At 36.6% G+C, this 22,633-nt stretch overlaps 1 protein-coding gene across 1 annotated transcript in view; it reads right to left on the bottom strand.

The window, feature by feature from the left end:
- LOC108783365 (irregular chiasm C-roughest protein) overlaps positions 1–22,248 on the bottom strand; it is a 46,557-nt gene extending 24,309 nt beyond the window's left edge. Inside the window, exons 1-2 of the mRNA XM_018551912.1 lie at positions 22,008–22,248; positions 5,597–5,829 (exon numbers count right to left, since the gene is read on the bottom strand). Of these exons, the coding sequence (XP_018407414.1) occupies positions 5,597–5,829; positions 22,008–22,236 (462 nt within the window). The 5' untranslated portion in view covers positions 22,237–22,248. The remainder of the gene's footprint in view (positions 1–5,596; positions 5,830–22,007) is intronic.
- Positions 22,249–22,633: the final 385 nt, after the last annotated feature.

The raw sequence follows: 22,633 nt of genomic DNA on the forward strand, positions 1-22,633 counted from the left end.
GGGGGGGGGGGGAGGGTGGTGGTGTTGAAGAAAGGAGGCAGGGATAGGAATTGCACGAGTAAATGCCCTATTCCGTTGTTGGAGCTGTTTAATTACTAGTTATCAGTTGAAAGGCAAACGGAGGGAGTGCGCGAGAGAGGGTGTGCGCGCGACAGCGGATTCAGGAAAGAAGAGAGACGCAAAATCGGATTATGGTGAGAGCTGCGAAGCATTCGACTGTGGTGACTCTGAATTTCTAGCGGAATTGCACTATTCCTTCTCTCTCTCTCTCTCTCTCATCCGCTCGCTTTTTCTTTCCTTTTTTTTTCCTTCCGTGCGATTCGCCTAATGAAGGCTGATAAGGCCGTGATAGATTCAGCAATATCGGCGGCTTAGAGCGTCGCCCGACCGAGCATCTCAGAGGGAACGAGATGGCTTGTACATTAAGTCGTAAAATCGAGAGATCTGCATTTATTAAATGTTTCCTTCGATTTTATCGCGCGAAGAGAGTCCCGAGATTTCTCAAGTTAAATTAACGGTAATAATTTGACAAATTGTTGTTGTTCGTTAGATAATTTAAATGTCAATATGAATATAGATACATTTTGTACATTTTCTCAATGTAATATGAATAGAGAACAATAGAACATTTGAGATACTCTAAAAGCAATATTAAAATCCTACTTTGAGGAAACTCGTGGTATCTCGCGAGTTTTGGCGGCAATGCGATATCTAGGAAGTCTTAAAACTTTGATGTTGTCGAGAAGACGAAGAGAATGAGATAGAGGAGGCGAGAAATATCAGAGTGAAAGTGTATGAAATACAATAATTTAAACAATTGTGAGAGAATTGTGGCAAGTAGACGTTACGTGTTACGGGAACAATTATTTGACGCTGTTTAATATTAATCTCAAAATTATACGCGCGACGAAGACAACTTTACAGTTGCCCGACTTCGTGAAAATTATTTCGTGAAAATCCTTCTGTTTTATTCATCCCGTAAACTTTTCGATAGATACGCGAAGCACAATAAACAGAAAGAAAGTCAAGCGAATTCTATAGCAAGAGTTTACCGAAAATTTAATTAACCTTCCTCGATACTATTTTATTTTAGCGCAAAGTATAATGTATTTATACAATCGTTCCCTCGACTGATTTGTTTAAAAGACATTTAATATATTTTAATTTTTTATTATAGTATAAATTAAGAATGAAATGATCTTAATATAATATGAATTAAATTTTTCATAATATATTTTTGTAACAAATTAGATTTTTTATTAAATTTTAGTAATAAATACATATAGTGAAATATATTTTTTCAGATATACTAAACAAGATAAAGTTATATGATTGAAAATTTATGTTCATCTTGTTCGAAATATGCAGCTTTAAAAAATGTATTAATTTTTTAAAGCTGTGCATATTTCAAAGAAGATGAACATAAATTTTCAAGAAGAGATTTGCAAATTTCTGTAATGGAATATTTATTTAGCTCACTGCCAACATTAAAAAAATTCCAATGACACAAAAAAAAACCGAGTAAATAAAAATCAAATATAAATATTCTTCAGGACCGTATCGGATGTAATCATTCATGGGCGCCTATGGGTCGAGCTTATAAACCGATAACAGATTTTCGCCAATTTGAACCAGGCGCCGAAAAACAGCGTATTTTGTGAACAGACATTTAATGTAAAAAAAAAATGGTTTTTGCGATAAAAGTCTGTTAGAAACGTCTAGATTCTGAATGCATTGGAGATTGAAATGTATCATGTATTTTTATCGCTGACTTCCGTTTATTACTTTTTATGACACCTTATACATTTTACTTTTCATGTTCTGATAATACTGCACACGGTACGCGAAGAAAAGCGGTCTAATGATGAAACCGCACGAACTGTACGCACGATATCGCGTGATTAGCAACTTCACTCTTTCGTTCTTACTCTAACGCTTTCACTGATCCAACAATGCATCGGAATTTTACGCGAGTAGCTTTCGTTACATTTTTCCGCTCCGTGAGCGGATAATGTTGAATCACGTCAATGATCGATTATGTAGGTAGTCTATTGTTTGACTAAACAGAATCGCGGGCGCAATAATAACGCAATTAACGAAAATTTATGAAAAGTACTATTGCCGAAAAATGAATTTTAAATTTTGAGAGAGTAAATAAATTTAAATGCTAAAATTGAGACAAACAAATAATTTAATATAATGTTTGACAGTTTATATAATTACATATAGTATATGTATATGTATAACGGTTATACGCGTATATTATACATATATAAAATAACAGTCATCGCATGTGTATAATATTAAACAAATAATAAAAGTATGGTCGTTATTTTACTCAAAATATAATGGTTTATTCATCGTTGTAAAAATGATTGTTACTTTATGGAGAGAACAGATTTTTGTAAAATTATTTTTTATTATTCATATATCATTTCTCTTTGCTAGTTTTTGCTAGTCACCGCTTTTTTTTATCGTGTTTTTTTCATTCATCCATTTCGATACCTATAGATGCAGCCATTAGCACATCTTATGGAATTTTTCATAAAACGATTGAAATGACGATTCAATGAGAATTCCATGTATAATGAGACTATTCGAATGATTGAAATTCGAATGTTGTGCATAGCCTATTTTCGTAATAATATTTGTAACACCAACCGGAGAATATCGATTTAATTAATGGGTATACGCAAAATGTGGTTTCGTGGTAATGAATATAATGTGAAAATTAAGCTCTTGTAGAATATGATACTTTTCGCGGATTTGCGCGATTTGATGCATCACGAATTGCGAACCTAGTTTTTAAGAAAAATATACATGATACATAACCAATATACACGTACAATATAGTCAACGTTACAAAAGCCATATTAAATTATTTCTCTGAGAATTGCAATGCCATTTATTTTCATCATTAATATTCCACTGAAATTATGGAACTTCTGTACGATTATGTGGTTCAATATTCTATCAGATTGCAGTCGACCATTTTAATCACTCTATGATTTAATGTATTCTTTTTGTATGCCGCGGGAATACATTCAAAATGGATATTTTTTCGTGTTTAAATATTCTGTGATCATTACTCGCGTGTCGATTCCCCGATCGCGCCATTAATCGTGGATTTGCATAATTTTAATTAAAAAGCATGCGTTTGCGAGCGATCGAGAAACAAATTTCATTAAATTCTTCGCCAGTTGTCGATTAACTAGCTGCTTCTGAATTTAACATTAACGACAGTGAACGTCGGAATCGTATATTTATCTAAAGATAAAATTCATGCTTGACACAGACTCCTCGTATTCTTGAATTATTTCGATATTTACAAATGTATTGGACGTACTACATTTCGTAACTTTTAATAAGCTGTTTGATTGCGGTAGATTTTGTTCATTTCCTACGTTTATAATATGTAAAAGGTGGTCTTAAAGTTCACACAAAAAAATAGACAATTTGAAAATTTTACACAGGTATCTATATACTCGTAAGTTTTCCTCCTTACAAGTGATTTTTACAAACTTTTTGAAATCATTTAAAATATTTGCACATTAAATATATTTATAGATCAATAAAGTTTTATATGAAAGAGATGGTCGAGTAAGTAGATTTGGAGCACCCTGTACGTATTGTCTTGCGAAAAAGTTCTTAGCGTGCAATTGTAATGGAAAGTTATGCAACCGTGATAACTTTCGATGTTGTTAGGTTTGCATAGCCGAACTTTTGCTACGTAATGAATGAAAATAAAGCGCGCCGTATGAAATCCGTAGGCGGTACATTAGCGTAATGGAAAACCCTTATCTCCATAGCAGTCATTAAGTTTAAGCTCTTTTATATAAGGATAAACTTCCTTTTGTCACGAATATTATGGAAACACATCTTGCAAGCTCACAAAGTTAACGAGAACTTTTTCCTGGTATTACATGTGTCTCGTAAAGCAGTCACTTTACTAGTCTGAGTGTAATATTGTATATCAAAGCATTTATCCATCCTCTTTAATGATATTTTACACAGGGATAATTGTATCATAGCATACCATATTACGTTATTGCGATTATTACGGTTAAAATATTTTCCTTAATGCGAAAAATGCTCTCGTATTATTAAGCTATTACTACTTGCAGTATTAAGTGCAAAAACAATAACTGTTAACGATGCTAATTTATATCAGTATGTAGCTTGTATTGTAATGTAAAATTTAGAATTATATTGTTCTTTCTCTCTTTTCAAACTAATTTCTTCCTCGCACGCCCATACTTTATTTATCCAAATACGTGTATTGTGTGTCAAACGTGTTTTATACGTTTATAAGTTCAGAAGGGATGGAGTTACAAGAGCAATCAGTATTAACTGACGGGCTGGACGTGTAGGGACATAGGTAACCCACATAAATCTCAGACTCACCAACCGTGATTCGAAGTTGTTTTTGTTGCGCGGAACCACGCGTTCTGCTGAGTGGACTTTGCGGCAAGAAGTGCAACCCATGGCTTCAGCCCCGATTCAGATTCGACTCCTACTACATATTTGACTACTAAGCATGCCGCGTTTTCGCTTTTAATTCAGTTAATCAGCAGGAATAATAACTTTTGGATCGTATTTTTTACATTATCGATTTCAGTTAAAATCCGTGTGACCCGAAAGCCTTCCAATGAGTCTAATTTGACACTGAACAATATTGTCTGCTTATTTATTTGTACGCGATAAAAGCAACTTCGAATCACGTTCCATTGATATGACACATAATTTGAGAAGGTTAATTGTGAGAAAAATAGTTCTCGTATTTCTGCTCAGCAATTTACCGGAAATAAGGGGATTTGATATGTGGATATGTTCATTCTGTTTTATGACGGATCCGTAACTATAACTCAGTTTATATGTACAGAGCCATGTTAAGATATATTATCACGAATAATACGATAGCATATAACTTTAGATAGTATTAGATATAGCATAAAGTTTTGATATACGTATATTTCACACATTACGTTGATATATTCATCAAAGAAATGTGGTATAAACCAAGTTTTTAAATATATTTATTTTGGGAATAAATAATAATTGTTTAACTCTTAACGTTAAACAATATAATAAATAGAGTTACTAAACTTACACGCGTCGAAATGAACAGCGCAAAAATAACATCTTTAATATATAAAATTTCATTACGCGTATACGTTGAAACTTACAATTTCACTTTCAAACGAACTTGATTGTATACGTTTATTTATGATATTTTTCGCTTAGAATTGATAATACATGAATAATAACGAGATGGATCTACCAGTACAACAAGAGACATTTTCGGAAATGAAATGATTAGGAGAGATACGGCTAAACGTAAAATCAATCGAGCATAATCTTCGAAGCAACGTACTGCCCATTGCCAAGGGATATCCACGAAGTTTCCAGATGCAATCGCCGGAGGCTGCTTTCACGGCTATTAATCCGGTCTAATCTCGGGTAATCCTATTGGTATATATATATATATGTGTGTGTGTGTGTGTGTGTGTGTGTGTGTGTGTGTGTGTGTGTGTGTATACATATATATACGTTGACAAAGATACCAGAAGATACAGAAAGAGGAAAGGATACTTGCCTCCGCCGGCGGTTTTCCGGCGCTGCTTATACATTCGATCACCAGCTCGCGATCTTCGGTGGTGACGAGGAAGTCACCTTGTAAGATCTTCGGCTTTTGCGGTGGTACTAGCACGCTTAGCTTGGCAAATCTCGATCGTAAAGCCGGCTGTCCGTCGTTTGTCGGCGAAGCCTGACATTGATACGTGCCGTCGTCCTCGAGTTCCACCGGATATATGTGCAACGAAAAATCGCCTGCAAGCAGAAAAAATATATGATCAATAAATATTGAAGTCTAACAGATTTTATATGATATTAAATACTGATATTAAATATTTTTTTATGAACTTTCGCTGGAATCGAAATCGCGTTCGACTGATATTACTTTAACATAAGTTTGATTCGAGTTTTTAAAACCATAATTATGTAGATAGATAGAGAGAGAAGGGTAAAGTAAGTGAATACAAGACATTCAATAGAAAAAGCGCAAGAAACAGAAAAAAAAGAAAAAAATTTACAAACGTGTAATACAAAGCAAACAGAAATGTGTAACTAAAAGCAGTACATAAAAAAATAAAATTAATGAAGATACAGAAAACGCTAACATAAGGCATGAGTAAGAATATGAAGAGTATAACTATAGTAATATGATAATAAAGTTTTAAGTAAAGAACAAATATAATATTATAATAATGGGAAAAGTCGGAAAATTGTGGTAGTAAACAATGATCTCTCGCTGAGATATGTATGTTCGTGGAAAAAAATCGATTCTAAATTGAGGAAAGAATTTATCATTGAAATACAATGCGAAGTGGAAATAATCTCTATATTATATGGATACTCTCTGTATTGTAGACAATGGAGGAGATCGAAAAAACGATATTCAACTGCAGCGGAATATGTCAGTCGCTTACAGCATTGCGTCGGAACGCAGATATGGAATTTATCACGGCGCGGTTTTATTTTAAATTCGTTGCGTATTCACGTAAACTGTCAGGCACCATCCAGCTTGATAACTACCATCGACGAATTAGAGCGAGCACTCATCCTACCGTGAGAGGAAGAGTCTCTCCCTCCCCCTTTCCCACATCCATTCTTCATCTCTCTCTTTCTTTTCTCTTCCCAGTGATTTTCAACCACTACTATAATACCGATTCCCTCGTCAAATCGCGAGAATATACGCATTGTCTGTCGAACGAAAGTGGCGTCGTCGCTCAAAAGTATCGCAAGCTCGTCGATTCACGCCGAGTCGCATCACGTATCAGGGTAACGTATCGCGCTCGAATAAATCCGCGTCGCCTGTACAATTTATCCCCCTTTTCTGTGTGTGCCGTTCCCTTCTTTCGCGCATCGGCACTTTTTTTTCTCCATTATCCTGTTCGACCGTACTCTTGGTCCTTCTCGCGGATCGATGTCACGCATGCATCCCAATGCATATAACATTACGCTTCTCGGGTTCGCGCGAGTGGAACAAAGTGAACGAGACGAAGGCGACATTCCGCGTATACGATGGTTGAAGGGACAGCTCATGGTCGGACGGTAGAAAAATGTAATTGTCAGTCTCCGTGCGTGCGTGCGTGCGTGCGTGCGTGCGTGCCTGCGACGAGGAATAATTTCTACAATAAATTGCACCTTCACGATAAAGCCGGCTGACAACGGCGGCGCGTCCGACCGGGGACGCACTAAGGACACTTTCCGCCTAGGTGTCAGCCCAAATTTACTGCCCTTATATGTGAAATATAAAATTCCACAGAAAATATGAAGCAAGTTGATAAATGTATCCCGAGACGATAATATTATTTCTGCGAAATTATTAATTTCTTTTTGAGCATTAATACAACCGACAAGTATATTACGAGCAATAAGAAGTATTATAATATAAGTAATATAAGCCGTAATGAAAATTATCTGAAATTATTAAATTTGTATATACGCGTTTTACAGTTAGTAAAGATTATATTATATAATTCAGTAAATTAAGAAAATCAATTTTATATTACGAAATTAATATGCAAAAACTAATAATTTATCGTTTCAAATAACTTTGACACAAGAACAAAAGTTTTTCATTTTTTAACTTGACATTCTATTTGGCACATCTGCATTATAGAGTATGAAACTATGGAGTATGAAACTCTATAAATGATTTTTTATTTATTCTCTGTTAGGATATAGTATGTCCCTTGATTGTCGCGCTTCTGTTCAAAGCTACGGTGGCTTATGCCCGATGAAACGTGTATGAGCCGCTCGTAATACCGCGCGTTTCAGCCGTTAAACGTCAGGGCGTTATCGAAAATAATTTCCATGGGAAATTTTGTGTGGTAGGGTATGGGATGACGCGAAAAGCTTCGCCGAGTCACTCGTCCGCGATGGTCGCACGAGTAAAATTGACGAGCGCCCCTGCATTAAATGATAAAGCGATTTTTTTGCATTTTTTTTATATTTTATTTCGACTGCAGTGGCATATTCATTCGTTATTTCCACTGATGTGTCAACGGTCGATTTATCCTTTCGAATCGTACAGCTTTATCGAACAGTATTATGTAAAAGTAATTTAACCCCTCAACTAGCAGTTCCGAGTAAATCAAGTTTAAAATTTCGAAGAAACATTTTAAGCTATTTTTCCTGAATGGCGTGTGATATTGAATTTTACTTTAATCATTTTTCTTTTTTAATGCAAAGTTTTACACTGCCGCGCGGTTACACAACTTTGCGCAACTTACACAACTCGGTTTTTTTTTTATTTTTTTTACAAATTTCATGGTTTAACTTATTTTTATGTGATACCTTCCAATTAGCGTAAACCGAATAGCGGAAACCGTAACCGAGCGATAAAGTGTATTCACCTATATTCACCTACATTTGTGGAAGTTAAAAGCCAATTGAAACGTACATTTTCTTGCTAACTACAATTAACGCTTCTCTCAGAGGATCCCCGTTGAATAAACTTTGAAACTTTGACATACAGAACATCGTCCGTAGCTTTCTGTAATACTACGATAATTACTTTCGCTAGATATAGTCAATGTTATATATCGCGATGTCAGTTAGGACGATCATCTATAATGCCCTCATAATCAGTTGAATTTACTTCGACGATCGTAACTTAGTAATTTTCGTGCCGCGAACTTTTGGCGTGCTATTGTTTGCGCAGCTGGTATCGTACGACTTTCTAAAATAACTTTCTCTTAAAAGATCTACATTTTACAATTTTCTTTTATGTTAAGTTTACTCAGAGTTGTTTCGAAACGTTCTATAATGATAAGTATAGTTTATGTTTAAATTGGAGTTTTGCTAGAAAAATACTGCAATTGGTTGCAAATGCAATATCGTTGAACAGTGTTTTTCAATCAAGCTTTTTCACAAACTCGATAAATCTGCGTTTTCGATATTTTCGTTTTATATTTAAGTCCTCTCAAGATTATTGCGAAATGTTATATAACATAAATGTAGATATTCTACTGAAAAATTGAAATATATATCTTGAAAATGTCAACAGAAATTTTTTCGTTGCTTATTTTTGTCTTTACTTACGTATATGCGTAGATCTTTTATGTTTCATTTTCTTTATTACTTTTATTGGTAATAATATTATTCGGAAGATGGAAGGTTTCGTACGGTGAATAGCCGACCGGATGAATGATGGTGACAACTTCTTATTTACAAAATGTTAACGTACGTCGGTGTTACCAGGTTAGGAAGTTTTACGGAAGAGATCCTCGAATACTACACACCTGCGCGTCAAGTAAAGTTTGTTGCATTAAGCGTGAAAAATTATAATGCCAGAAAACTTTGACGTCAGACAGAAGTGAAGTGAACTCTGATTATATTAAAACTCCTCGCCGAATTTTTTGAATAATGAATCGTCACGGATATTCGATTAAAAAATTATAAAAACTCTCGAAACTTTCGTAATTATAGAATGTTGCCCGTTTTGATCGCAATAAACTTATTTGATATTTAATTTCCGTGAGATATTTCACCAATTAGGTTTTATTGTGACAACGTAGAGCAATTGTTGTTTGATATATCTATAATGCTAGAAGTCTTCGTAAGACACAATTTGAGAACATTTCCGATGTAAGAGACTGACATAAAAGCCGGACAAAGGAGAAAGGATCTTTTGGCAGCAAAGGTACAAGAAGAGCCGTGAAGACTTACTCGATGCGGTGGAACAATACATCGCGAGCAATTAATTAACTCCTGCGTTGTCCGCTCCGCTACAAACAGCCATAATTAATTTTAATTACACGAGTCAAGAAACGAACATTGTATCATAAACCGTTGCGATTAATTACAATTTGTTGCTGTTAACTATTAACAGAGAAAGTACAATACTACAGCGCATTTTAACCGACCAAAAATTGCGAAAATCTATAGTCAGCAATTTACAGCCTTTATAGGACGGTAACGCGAGAACAAATAAGAAAAAGACGAATCGTGAAAATAATAAGGAAATTAATTTTTCTGAATGAACGTATATTTAATTAATGTATTTGCTGATAGTAAATATATTTACGGAGGTAAAATGTTTTTGCCCGTATAATATTAATATTAAAAAATATTCTACGCGCGCGATTGTAATGAACCCGACGTCTACGACATATCGTTTGGTTCTATCTCGCGAAATATTGCAACGTAAGAACATTCTTCTTAAGCACTGGGGTCGGCTTTGCTCATTAATATCAGTTGAATTTTACAAATACGATCTCGGGCGTCGAGAACGTAGCAAGCCCAAAGTTTGCGCAGCAGAGAATTTCACCCTTCCGGATGCATAATTTATGCGGGTACTCGGCTTTCTCCGTTGCCAGACTTGGACATTTTATGCTACAAAGGGCATAAAAATGGCGACGGTTTAAAAAATTCCCATCGTGTCCCGACGTCCGCAATTTTGTTATGTCGAAGTTCAGATTGTCGTTTTAGAAAAATTGCGCATGAGACACGGGTAAATATCTCGGGAGAAGGTTATGCAGTATAATATTTGTAACTTGAATACTAAAAAAACGGTATATTGCGACTGAGAAACTCCTACTAAGAATAACAGCGGAGAATACAGCAAACAGATTTTTCCCGAAGGAACGTCGAGAAAGAAAATATATTTGGATACTAAAACGCTTTCAAAAGATGCGATATGTTCGTGGTAGATATGAATTTTCAGCAATATAAACATAAAAATATCACCAAATTTGGGAATCAAAACATCACAGCAAGACGGTTTTTGAAAAATTAAGTAAAGACGTTATGTGTATATTTTTATTTCAAGTAATGCTCGAGATATGAGAATTTAAATATGTAGCCAATCATTACATTTTAAACAGCTACCTGTTCATGAAGCGCACTTGAACGTTAAAACGTAAGTTATCTGTCAGCTGACCCATCATATATATTTAAAGTCTTATCATTTCACAAATTATTGCTTAAAATACAAATTTATAAATAACGTTTTACCCACACACGTAACTTTTGAAAATATTTTACAGTATTTTGATTCGTGAATTTCGCGACATCCTGTAAATAATGTTTCCATTTTACGTTATAATCACTGTCTCGTTTCAAAGCGTTAATAGCTGGTATTTGTGCATTAATAAATTAATTGAATCGTGGACGTAGCGTCATAATCAAGATAACCTTAACATAAGGCCATTAATCCTCTAACCAGAAACGTGGTACTAGTTGTTTCGGTAAACCCTCCCTTTCTCTCTCTCCCCCCCCCCCCTTTCTCTAAGCTTGGGTCTGTAACTAGACAAACGGCGTGATAACATCGCGCGCGGTTACCGGCCTTTATTGCAATACGTAGTAAATCACACACGGCCTAACTATATAACAGTGGATTGTCTTTACACGCGATGCGATTACGGTGCAAATTTCGTTCTTCGCTACGGTGTGTCCGGTCGCTCGGCTTCGCACCGCGAAAACCAGGTGCAGGGGGCGAAATGTGGAAAAAAAAAAAAAAAAAGCGAGCGTTCGATAACTCGGGCGGTGCGCACGAAAGCTGCGAAAATATCGAAAACGTAATCCAGCGGGTGTCCCCGAAGCTCTCTGATATACGTAGAACGCGAGAACGGCGGCCGCGAACGAGCCTCGTAAAAGCTTGTGTGTTTACTGTCGACGAGGTTGCGCGCGGATTTGGTCTCCCGGCACGAAGTAATCGCGTAATCAGCGGGCGCGGCTTTATCTACTGTGGCATATCGGCATTTGGACGGGTAGTGGATTCGGTGCCCGGAGAGAGCTGCAAACGGGCAAACGATAACATCCTACGGACATCGTTTCGCAGGAGGGTTGTACGCGAGGGCGCGGGTCTTTATCAGGACGATAAATCAGCGCTCCGTCAATAATACGGCCAGGCCTTTCGCGTAAGACGTCGGGTGCCGTGCACGTTAACACGCGGGGACGTGCGCTATAGGCCAGTTAGGTCGGGTATGTAATAGCGCGGCCATAATTCCCTCCGAAATTAGTAACGGTTAGGCCTACAAACGGCCGGTAGGCAAGCGAGCGCCTGCCGGACGAGCCAGTCGTGACATTAATCGCGTCTGTAAATTTCACGAAAGCACAGCAGGGGCATTGCTGTGCACTTGGAAACTCGTGGTAAGCTTCGTCGCGGCGCGGGCGTAAGGGGGAGGACGTGGCGCGATGCGAACAAACGGCATTAACGTTCGTCCGGCTGAGCGGATTCGATCATCGAAGAAAATCGATATACTCGTGAAGCGACGGCTGCCGCCGACACCATCCACTGTTGATTCTGATTATTCTCTGCCGTGACGTAATTCTTCTATACACCGATCGATCCAAAAAAAGAAATGCCGGGATTATGTTCTACTTTCAGATAGACAGGAACATCTAGTTAATTTAACTCCATAAATCAGCTTTAAGCAAGAAACGGGAACTATTTATTTCAAATCAGATTTTTGTATCGGCTTTCTGCAGGAAGATTTTCTACCTTCCATCTCGACGTTAATTTAATAAAGGTGTATTAATAAAAGAAGCTCTTTCTGTAGTACAGGATTATATACCAAGCGCGCGCGCGCACAAGGATTTGGCTTGAAATGTAGGGATTTTATTTCGAACCTTTTAATTTTTGTAATCAGAATTAATCTTATGTACGTTCTATATTAGCAGTTTACCTATGATATATCATGATTGTGATTCGATTATACCAGAGGCAAATATTTGTTGCATTTTCCTCAACGTATTGGCCACCTGGCATGGGCTAATGCATCATTACAGATAGTTATCCTTTAATCGACAAACCAACCATACATCCTAAGGTCGCAGCAATTGCCAATTAAGCGCATCTGGATATCTGATTGGTGCTAACGTAGACCTCTACTCGCGCATGTGCAGCTGGAAATGCAGCTCCGAATTTGCTAGCTCGTAGAGTGAACATTACCATATGGATAAGGTAAGATTTCGGTAAAAGTGCTTTAAAGCTCAGCTTCGAAATGCGGTTGAATTTTTCATGCTGCAGTAGAACACGCTGACTGCATACGATTTGCCATATATTTAAACATTGAAAAATCTTTCATTTTTAAAATAATTTTACATTAATCGATAATGTTTACAAAATAAACGTGACTGCAGCTTGAAAAATTTCAGTCGGATAATAAAGTTGGGTTTAAAAATGAGGCAATAGAACGACGTATAATTATGGGTAAATACGCATTTATCTTTGGGGAGATCCGCTAATTTTTCTATCGCTCGTAAGTGTTCCATTATACGCGACAAAAACTTTAGAACACTGATCTAATATTTACAGTGATGTAGCGTCATTATTCAGGCCAATTATCGTAACGATATGGTCTCTGGATGGTTTGCAAATAGAAGGAAGATGGACGATATGTGATGATTACCGCAATGATAGTACAGAGCGACAAGTCTCGAAATTATACTCAGCTTTTACTGCACAACGAGGTTCAATCGACCCTATTGGCCACCACGCCGACGATCGTATTGATTTCGTAAACCAACCCGCGTATCGTGGTTTCTCGTTGCGGTTCGGAATTCGCTAAAATTTCAGTATCATATGCTCGTTCTCGCTATTATTTTGGCGCTGATGACGGCGTTGATTTGTAACGAAGTAATACGTTCATGATATCCTGCGATTAAGCGCACATTAGTAGTGGCCATATTATTTATGAGAATTCGATTATTTCATCTTTCTAATATTGGATCGGCTCTATTAATCAATTTTATATACGCGAAATGTTTAATTGACGTACGCGTTTCTGTATGCGACGAACTGATGAATAAACCACAGAGTGATGACGAGTATATTGGAGTTAAAAGAAATAATTAATTATGTTTGCAGCAGTTTCACGATTTACAATGCAAGGATAATTAAGAACTTCCATCCCCTCATCTTTAATAGCGCTCGAAATGACACTCCATTTCATTTTTATACAACATATTTATTTTTAGCAAAATTGATATCAAATTCATGTCCAATTGAGTACCAAAGTGAAAATTGGGTAATTAAATGATATGACATTTCACGCGCCACCTCATATACTTTTCTGTTTCACTCGAAATAAAAATTTAATTCTTGTAATTTTATCAAGACTACAGAAATTTGATTTTTACTAATTAATGACAGTTATTCGAATGCAAATAAGTATCTTGCAAGTGCAAAAAACACTCAAGAAAATAGGATTGAATTAAATTCAAATCCGATATGTCATTGTCATTAATATTTGACATAAATTGAACAGTCATTAATTGTAAAATTTCATAAAAGTTGATATTATTTGAATATATAATACTCTTGCATGTAATCACATATATCTTGTATGTATTCAAGAAATTCGAAGAAATGCAAATGTGAACACTTACAATATTTAATGCATTGCTTAAATTCTGTATGTAGCAAAAATGATACATGACTATAATTACTATTCTAAACATGACAGATATAAATGATCTTATTGAATTAATTTCGAATAAATTCCAGATTTTTATGAAGGGAAATTTAATTGAGTCAAGAAAGTTCGTGTGTTAAATGTCAAATAACTGCAATCTCAGGATTTCCAATAAAATTTTCTTCAGTAGTAGACATTTATTAAAAAAAATCTACTAAGAGAAAATAGTGGATCCAAAATGGCCTGTATTAAATTTATGTTTTAACTGCTTCGCACGTCTAAGGTCATTCCCTATAAAAATTACTTAGAGTTAACCGAGATTTAATCAATTCTCCATCTCTTTCTAGTTTTGTCTCTAGAGAGAAACGGCGAATGAATTAAAGCTCAGTTAATTTTAACTAACGTTTATGGGAGCGACCCTAAGCCAGGCGCGCGAGTTACGGCTTCTCACGGAAGATTAAATGAAATGTCGATAAACCGCTTACTTACACGGAAAATAGTTATGCGCGGTCGACTTGCTGATCTTTCAAGTCTGGTCTATGTATATAATTTCATTAGAGGGTGACGTCCTTTTTTTTCCTCTTTCCTTTTTTTATCGAGTCCATTTTCATTATCTCGGCGTTAGACGCGACATCTGCTGAATAAGAATTCGCGATATCCTGCCAGAAATAGAAGGTGTGGGCGGAGGTTTGCGATTTAAATTACATCGGCCGAAGTGTGTATCCGGCAGAATATAATATCTAGCCCGCGAGTGTGGTGGTGGTAGTGAGTGAGTGAGAAAAATACACCGCGGGAACCGGTAAGGTCGATTAATCGGCTGCAGTTGCAGCAGCAGCGGTAGGAGAGCGGCACCGGATCCGGTCGAGCAGGTTGGGCGCCCCCGATATTGCTGCCATTGCTACTGCTACTGCTGCTGCTGCTGCTGCTGCTGCTGCTTCTGCTTCTGCAAGCGATCTTAAAACTCTCTGTACGCTCTCGTACATATGGAGAATGAATATCGCCGGAATTACGTTGTGTGCTTATAATTGCGTCAATTAATATCAGGTGGCCTGTGCGGCAGCGATATCCGGCGCTAATTATCGGAGAGGTGCGCCCTCTGATCCACGATAAATTTGCACAAGTTGGCTAAATCTTAGATTTCGGATAAATAAATGTTTGAATTTTGCGCTATTTTATGTGCCTGTCTCATGAATTATGTGTCTTTATTCAATAAACAATGAGATGCATATTTGAAATAGATGCGCAATCTTATATTTTCTCTACGGAAATAAATCTCCATGTAAGTTAATATTTTAAATGTACATGCATATATTTGATACCGCATTATTTATCAAATACTTAATACGTAATATGGTACGAACAAATTATAAATAAAATGTTTTCTAATTTAAAAGTATAACAAGTTGTAAGTAGGACGCTACCTTTTTATTACTTTCATTTATCGACTAATTAACTAACTAAACAACAGGCGGACCACGCTGATTTCATGGAAAATTTTTGCCATGATCAGCCTTGGAGATAATAATATTTCTCTGAATACTTGAGATTTACGAATTAAGTGTACTTTACCGAGCTGCTTTGCGTAACGTGTTCATCGTCGGACTGAAAATGCTTTAAGGTCAAAGTTTCTTGATTGTACACAGTGCAGCTTCATAAAATTTCCTTAAGATTCTCTTGAAAGCCATCCGTCGTGATAAAGTAGTATCGAACGATAACCATTATTTCTACGATAACGAGTTAATTGTTAAGAGTATAATTAAGTTAGAAGTTTAAAATATGCAAATTTTTATTAAACAATCACGTTCATTAAGTATAAACGATTTCTTTATGAAAAGAAGAGAATAAAGTTCACTTACTGAAGAAAAATTTTACTTTAAATTTTAATAAATCCTTTCTTTGAGTAGTACCAACTAAATATTTACAAATATATATTTATTTGATACGAAAATCATTAATTTGATTTAACATTTATTTTTTGATAAGTATTTGCCGTGAGTAAATGTTTAATAAAACGCTATTCAAATATTTATTAAAATGCAGTAATTTTTTCCTCAGTGTAGAGAATAACACAAGTCATATTTCTGATGAAAATCTTTGATATTATTACCTCGTTAAAGCTGAGGGTTAGCTTTGCTTTAGGCGTGATCGCTTCATCGATTAAAATCTATTTAAGCATATGCTTACGTGAATAACATCCGCCCGGGGTAGAAAGATATGAAATCGATAATATCCGCAGAGTAAGTGCAGAGAGCGCCGCCGATTGCCTCCGTTCCGGCAACGCATCCTCCCCGCAGTCACCTGTTATCGTAATAAATTCGTCCGAACGATAAGCTATTTCTAATACCAACGATCGCACAACCCAAACCCTTAATCGCACGTATCTCGGATCCTTTAAAGACATATCGCATTACACGTATATACGCGGCGGGTGCCGTAAACAAGGTCGAGCGCCGTTGCCACGCAGGCGCACCTTATCGAAGGTGGAAATTATGACTTGGTGTACATTTTTTTCTTTCCGTGCGCCCATGAGAGCTCGCGAGAAACAGGTATATCGAGCATGTAACAGATGCGGCCGCGGCGGGGGTATCCGGTCAAGTGACTGCGGCGCGTTTCGCAGCTGGATGCCCCGCGGCGAAGCACGACAACGCAACGTAACGCAGCGCGGTGCAGCGCGGTGCAGCGCAACGCAATGCAACGTGGCATGCTGCAATTCGCTCTGCAACTGTTCTCGTCGCATCGTCACTGACGCCGCGCTGCCGCAGCTGCAGCTGCCGCCGCCTCTGCCACCGATCTTATTGATCTATGGTAGAACCATTAACCATCAGAGCGTGCACCGAATGTTTCGGAACTAATTTAAACTTAGCCGCTTCTCCGCCCGCGGCATACACGACGTCGAATTAAAGACTTCGCTCTATCTCTACTCTGTCGTGTGTACATTGATATGTGCCGAGTCTTCGCCGATTAAAACGACCGCGACACGTTGCGATTCCGTTTGCGCCCCCGTTGGGTGTTTGTGTGCTCGAATATTGATATTATACATTTCAAGGCACTTGGGTATCTTCTGGCGCTTGTGACTCGAGATGTTTTTCGGTTTTAAAATAATTTTCAAACATTGAAATTGAAATTAATTAAATCATACATAAATTCGAATGAATATCGTAAAAAACAAAGAAGAATTTACAGAAAATAAATTGAGAGCTTCCTTCCTAACTAAATAGAAGTTTGACGAGAGAAGTTTGTAATACTTAATTTCAATTTTTGTTATTTGATATTTTTTATCTACTATTTGGATTTAATGAATCAATTTTTATGTAAAAAAAAATGAGCGTTCATAATATCGCGCTAAGCGCCGAGTGATGTCGAAACTGACACATTAGTAAGATTGATCTCGATACGTTTGTGGTCATACGAGATAAAGCTCGAAAATTTCGAGCTTTCTTGATCTCTTTTATGCTCGAATTAAATGATGAAAACGTTAATTAAACGGTTTTTCCGATAGTTAATCACAATTTTGCCACCGGCAACGAACACCCACACTATGTTCCGCACTAATTAACTTTTGGATGCATACATCTAATTTTTTTTCCTGCACTTTCGATTAATTTTTTTATTCTGCTGGCGAATAATTTTCAGACCAACCTTAATCTACTTTTTTTTCCAGAACGTGGAGTATTTAAAAAAAAAAAAAAAAAAAAAAAAAAGAATTATTTTGCTTTTACTTTAATTACTTCAGCTCTTCATTATGAAAGCATATAGCCTAAGGTTAGAAAACGTGGCGCCCAAAATGTAACAATATTGCGATATAAGCTATATAGAGCCTGGAATACTAAACCGGCAATAATTTTATGGAAATCAAGCGTTGCTACCGCTGTACGTGCCATACAGACGATGGAACGCGCTTATACGGTAAGAGAAGAATGAACGAGGACCAAGGCATCGTGCAACGGCATATAGTTACAAGTATATTATGGTTTCTCGGCTTAAACTGGATTTCAAACGCGCGCGAGCGTTATCGTCCCAACACACTGTGATTGTTGGGGAAGTCCGCGTATATACGCACCGGGCGAGGCACATACAGCATTCAGCTTAAGGATATAATGCCACCTGTACCTAATCCTACTTTTGACTGACGCATCATCATCGAGTTTCACGAGAATCTCTATAAAAGAAACTTTTTGCATAACGCGATAATTCCTTCAAAAGATTATGTTCGATTCTAATTCTCGCGAATAATCGTGCGACGAAATCTTTAAATCCTATTAAAGTATTCGCATTAAAACTATTAGGTGTACAAATTAGTTCGGTCCGTTTTTTTTGTGTTCAAAAATGCAGTTATTTCAAAACGAAATGAATGAACAGATTAATTAAAGTATGGTCCATCGCTACTACTTTTTCCCATCTCTCAGGCAATTTTCGAAATCTCGACAAAATGACTCGTCTTTGGAGGCGATCATCTTTTGGAAAACGGACCGTACTAATTAGTACTCCCAATAATTCGCGTGTGAAAAGAAAATAATATCCAGAAAGATAGAGGAGAGATACGTGAAAATTCTCTCTCTCTCCCTGCCTCTCTATGCCAAATAACGAAAGAATATTCAAACGGAAAATGGCTGATCACTGGTAATTTTATTAGCTAAATAAACGTAATATCCCTTTTTCTAAACTAAAAATATTGCCGAACAATGTAATATTTTTTAACATATTGTGAATGCAGGAAATGGAATATCGGTATAGAACGATACGATATCGTGGGATCACTCTATCTTCGGCAAGCCCGGCGACTAATCCTGCACCCGGCAAATACCGTAACCGAAAAACGAATAGAAATAAAAAAATAAACGCCGCGCGTACGTATATACCGTTCGCGTTCCAATATGCCGACGCGCACGAGCAGGACAGCTTCGCGAAACACGTTACAAATTTTGATTGAATAAACGTTGGATCGTTTCGCTTTCGGCGCGCTGATTTTTGCGGAATTAAATGACGAATGCAGCGAGTGCGGAAAGATACGCGCCGCTTCGAAAGACAATCTATATGTTGAAAGAGATACAACGGATGAAATAAACCAGTTTACTGCTCCGCCTCGTGCGCCGTTACATGAAAAAACTTCGTTTTATCGCTATATGCGCGATTAGATCATACATTGATTATCCCGTTATAATATTAATGAAATTGAAAGAAAATTATGGATTCTCGTCGTAATTTTATACTTGATCATTCTCGTGTCATTTTTTTTGTATTCATTTGCTCGTTTATTTATAATACAAAATAAGTATTTGGCTCACTATATTTCGTCACATCGAAATAAATGTGATAACAGTCTTCAATCATCTGACAATAAGATTTTATAATCTCGTTTGTCCAATATAAATCTTAATATTTCTCTCGTATAAATTTGTAAGAAAGTTCTGCGCTGATTATTGGAGAAAATCGAATGTATAAATTATTTTAATGTTTTATTTCGAAAAATCATGCCACAGTACTAATTCCACCACTAATTTTTTCATCGTCTGTCATTGTTATTACCGCGATTTGCTGTCGGCATTAAGAATATTTCATTCGCGTGTGCTTTGTTATTTGCGTTTGTGCATGTCTCTCGAGTTTATTCACCAGCAACGCTAACATCATCAGCGTTCTCGCTGCTGAGTCCAGAGACGTGAACCGTGAAGGTCTTTATTTGAACATCACCCTTTCATTTGCCGACACAATTTACTGATTGGACACAATTCTCTATCCTCTCGTTGCTTTTGCCATTACGTTTTGAATTAATTCATCCGCGAGTATATGTGCCGTTTCATATTAAAAATTCTGCAATAAAGAATAGCGTCTCAAGCGCTAGGTAGATTGCATCTCAGCGACTATTTTGTACACTATGGAAACGTTTACACGTGTAAAATAGGTACTTCCATACCAGCAAGTGTTACGAGTGTTGGGCGGCATTTTTTAGTAACTCGTTAGGAAACTAATTTAACTTCGCAGTAGCTTTTAATGCGAACTGCATCGGCTTTATGCGACGTAGTCGACACAAGAGTAACACGAGGTCCATCTTTGTTTTAAAGCACGCTAACAAAAGAGAACCTCTTGCGGAAGTGCTATATACAGTGAAGCGGAAATGATGATACAACTGAAAAGGAGGTCATTTCTCACACTAAAAGAAGCTTGACAGTGCAAAATAATTTGTTTGACATCGTGTCGGCAGTGGCGGTCAACATAAAAATATATAATTTTTCGTTAGAAAATAAAGTTCACATTTTACAGTTTCCCTCAATTTTATATATATATATATATATAATACTTTTATAGAGTGATTTAAATTCTTTTAAATTAATTCACTAAAGAAAAATTTAATAACTGTTGATGTTTGACAATATTTTTACTCGACACATCAAGAGTTCAGCTGTAAAAAAAAGGTTCTAATATTTAGAACAGAATTTCTCGGACACGTAGTCACAGATAAAAAAATATACTCTGTATACTTTCTGGGCGAGTTTTTAATTTATCGATTGATCAATCGATGAATTAAAAAACTCGTTCTCTATTTCTATTTGACAATGATACACTATATATATATATATATATATGTATATGCATATGTATGGGTTGGTGAGTTTCCTATACACACCTATAAGTTTTGTCTTTCTTCGCATATTATATGTCTCTACGTCCACAAATACATAGATCTCTACGCGACGTGAAATATTTTTTCATGACGCGCGCAAGTCCTACGGGCACCCGGGTGAATGTGTATACACTTTTTCGACACGGTAGAAAATCAATACCTTGCGGCCGGAAATTGAATTTGAACGAGTAAACAGGCCAACGGCGTATTATAGCATGTTGATATAACATATAGATTTTTAAATAATCCTTTACTGATAAAAAGTTCAGTTCTATCAGTAGGAAATTTAAGCGCGGTTAAGTTCGCTTTCGAGAGAGCATATATATCGAAAAATATTAATATATAGGATAATTCGCAGTTGTTTCAAACATTATTTCAGTTCTAAAACTAAAAAGTGGCCAAAAGTTAGTTATCCAATAAACCAATTTCCCAATCTTTTCCTATCTAGTAACGAAAATAAAAGAAACATTTTCTAAAGAGGACGGTCCAAAAATAATACAGAAAAATTAGCGGTTGAAAGATTACGTTGAAATTAGATATTCTAGATAGTCAAATCTTGGGATTCTACGGATTCTGTATCCGACTTGAGCTGAAACATGTTTGGCTGGTTTAATTTACAATTAAACACAAATACCTCGAGAACATTATATTTTTGAAAAAAAAAAACTTCAAATAAAAGTTTAAGAGTTTGAAAAGAAACGAGCTACTTATAATAAAGTCTAGGTTGATTTTTTTCATACCGGGTCCAACAAGTGGACCCAAAAATCTAACTAGTAACGTTAGTTTCTTGATATCACTTTAGGAACGCTCTCTTGTAAGACAGGAAGTTCTATATTATGATCGCAAATCGCAGTGTATTTTGCATAATTGCAGTATCCGCGTGCATGTTGCGCGGTTGATGAAGGAATTCATTTGAGCGTGAAAACAGAATTTCCGGAATTATCTTATCCGCTTATACTTGCCTTCTTCATCGCTACCGATCATGGCGTATCGCTCGTATCCGGTGAGATTCCTAACAGCTCCTAGGCCGAAGTCATCCTTGGTCCATTGAATGGGCCCCTTTTGATCGAGAACTCGGCATGGAAGCGTCACCCGGCTGCCAATCACCGCGGTTTGATCCATCGGCTCGATGGCGAATCGTTGATAAACTACTTCCGTCGTTGTAAACGGCTTCAGCGTCGACACTACCATGGACGACGCGTTTGTCACGTTCATAGCTGCCACTGTCTTCGCCTCCATTGTCATCAGCAGCGAGAGGCAAATTATTAACGATACTGTTCTTCGCCCGACTCTTCTGCTCTCGTTCCTGCGAATAGATGAGAAAAGATTTATTAGATCACATGTACTTGTAAGAATTGGATGTAATTATGCATTATGAAATTAGTTATCCTTCATTTCTTGTAATGTTACATCTGAAATGAAGGTATGACATGATATGTATGACTGATATAAACGCGATATCAAACATCTTAAGATATAAATTATTTAAATTAAATTTAAAACATCTTGAAATATCGTATATTCGATCTTTTAATCGAGATTGAAGAAAAAAAAACTGTTGCTTGGTGTCGAAAACCAAGTTTTGGAA

The sequence above is a fragment of the Cyphomyrmex costatus genome, unplaced genomic scaffold (assembly GCF_001594065.2).
Source record: "Cyphomyrmex costatus isolate MS0001 unplaced genomic scaffold, Ccosl1.0 scaffold149, whole genome shotgun sequence".
NCBI classification, from domain to species: domain Eukaryota; kingdom Metazoa; phylum Arthropoda; class Insecta; order Hymenoptera; family Formicidae; genus Cyphomyrmex; species Cyphomyrmex costatus.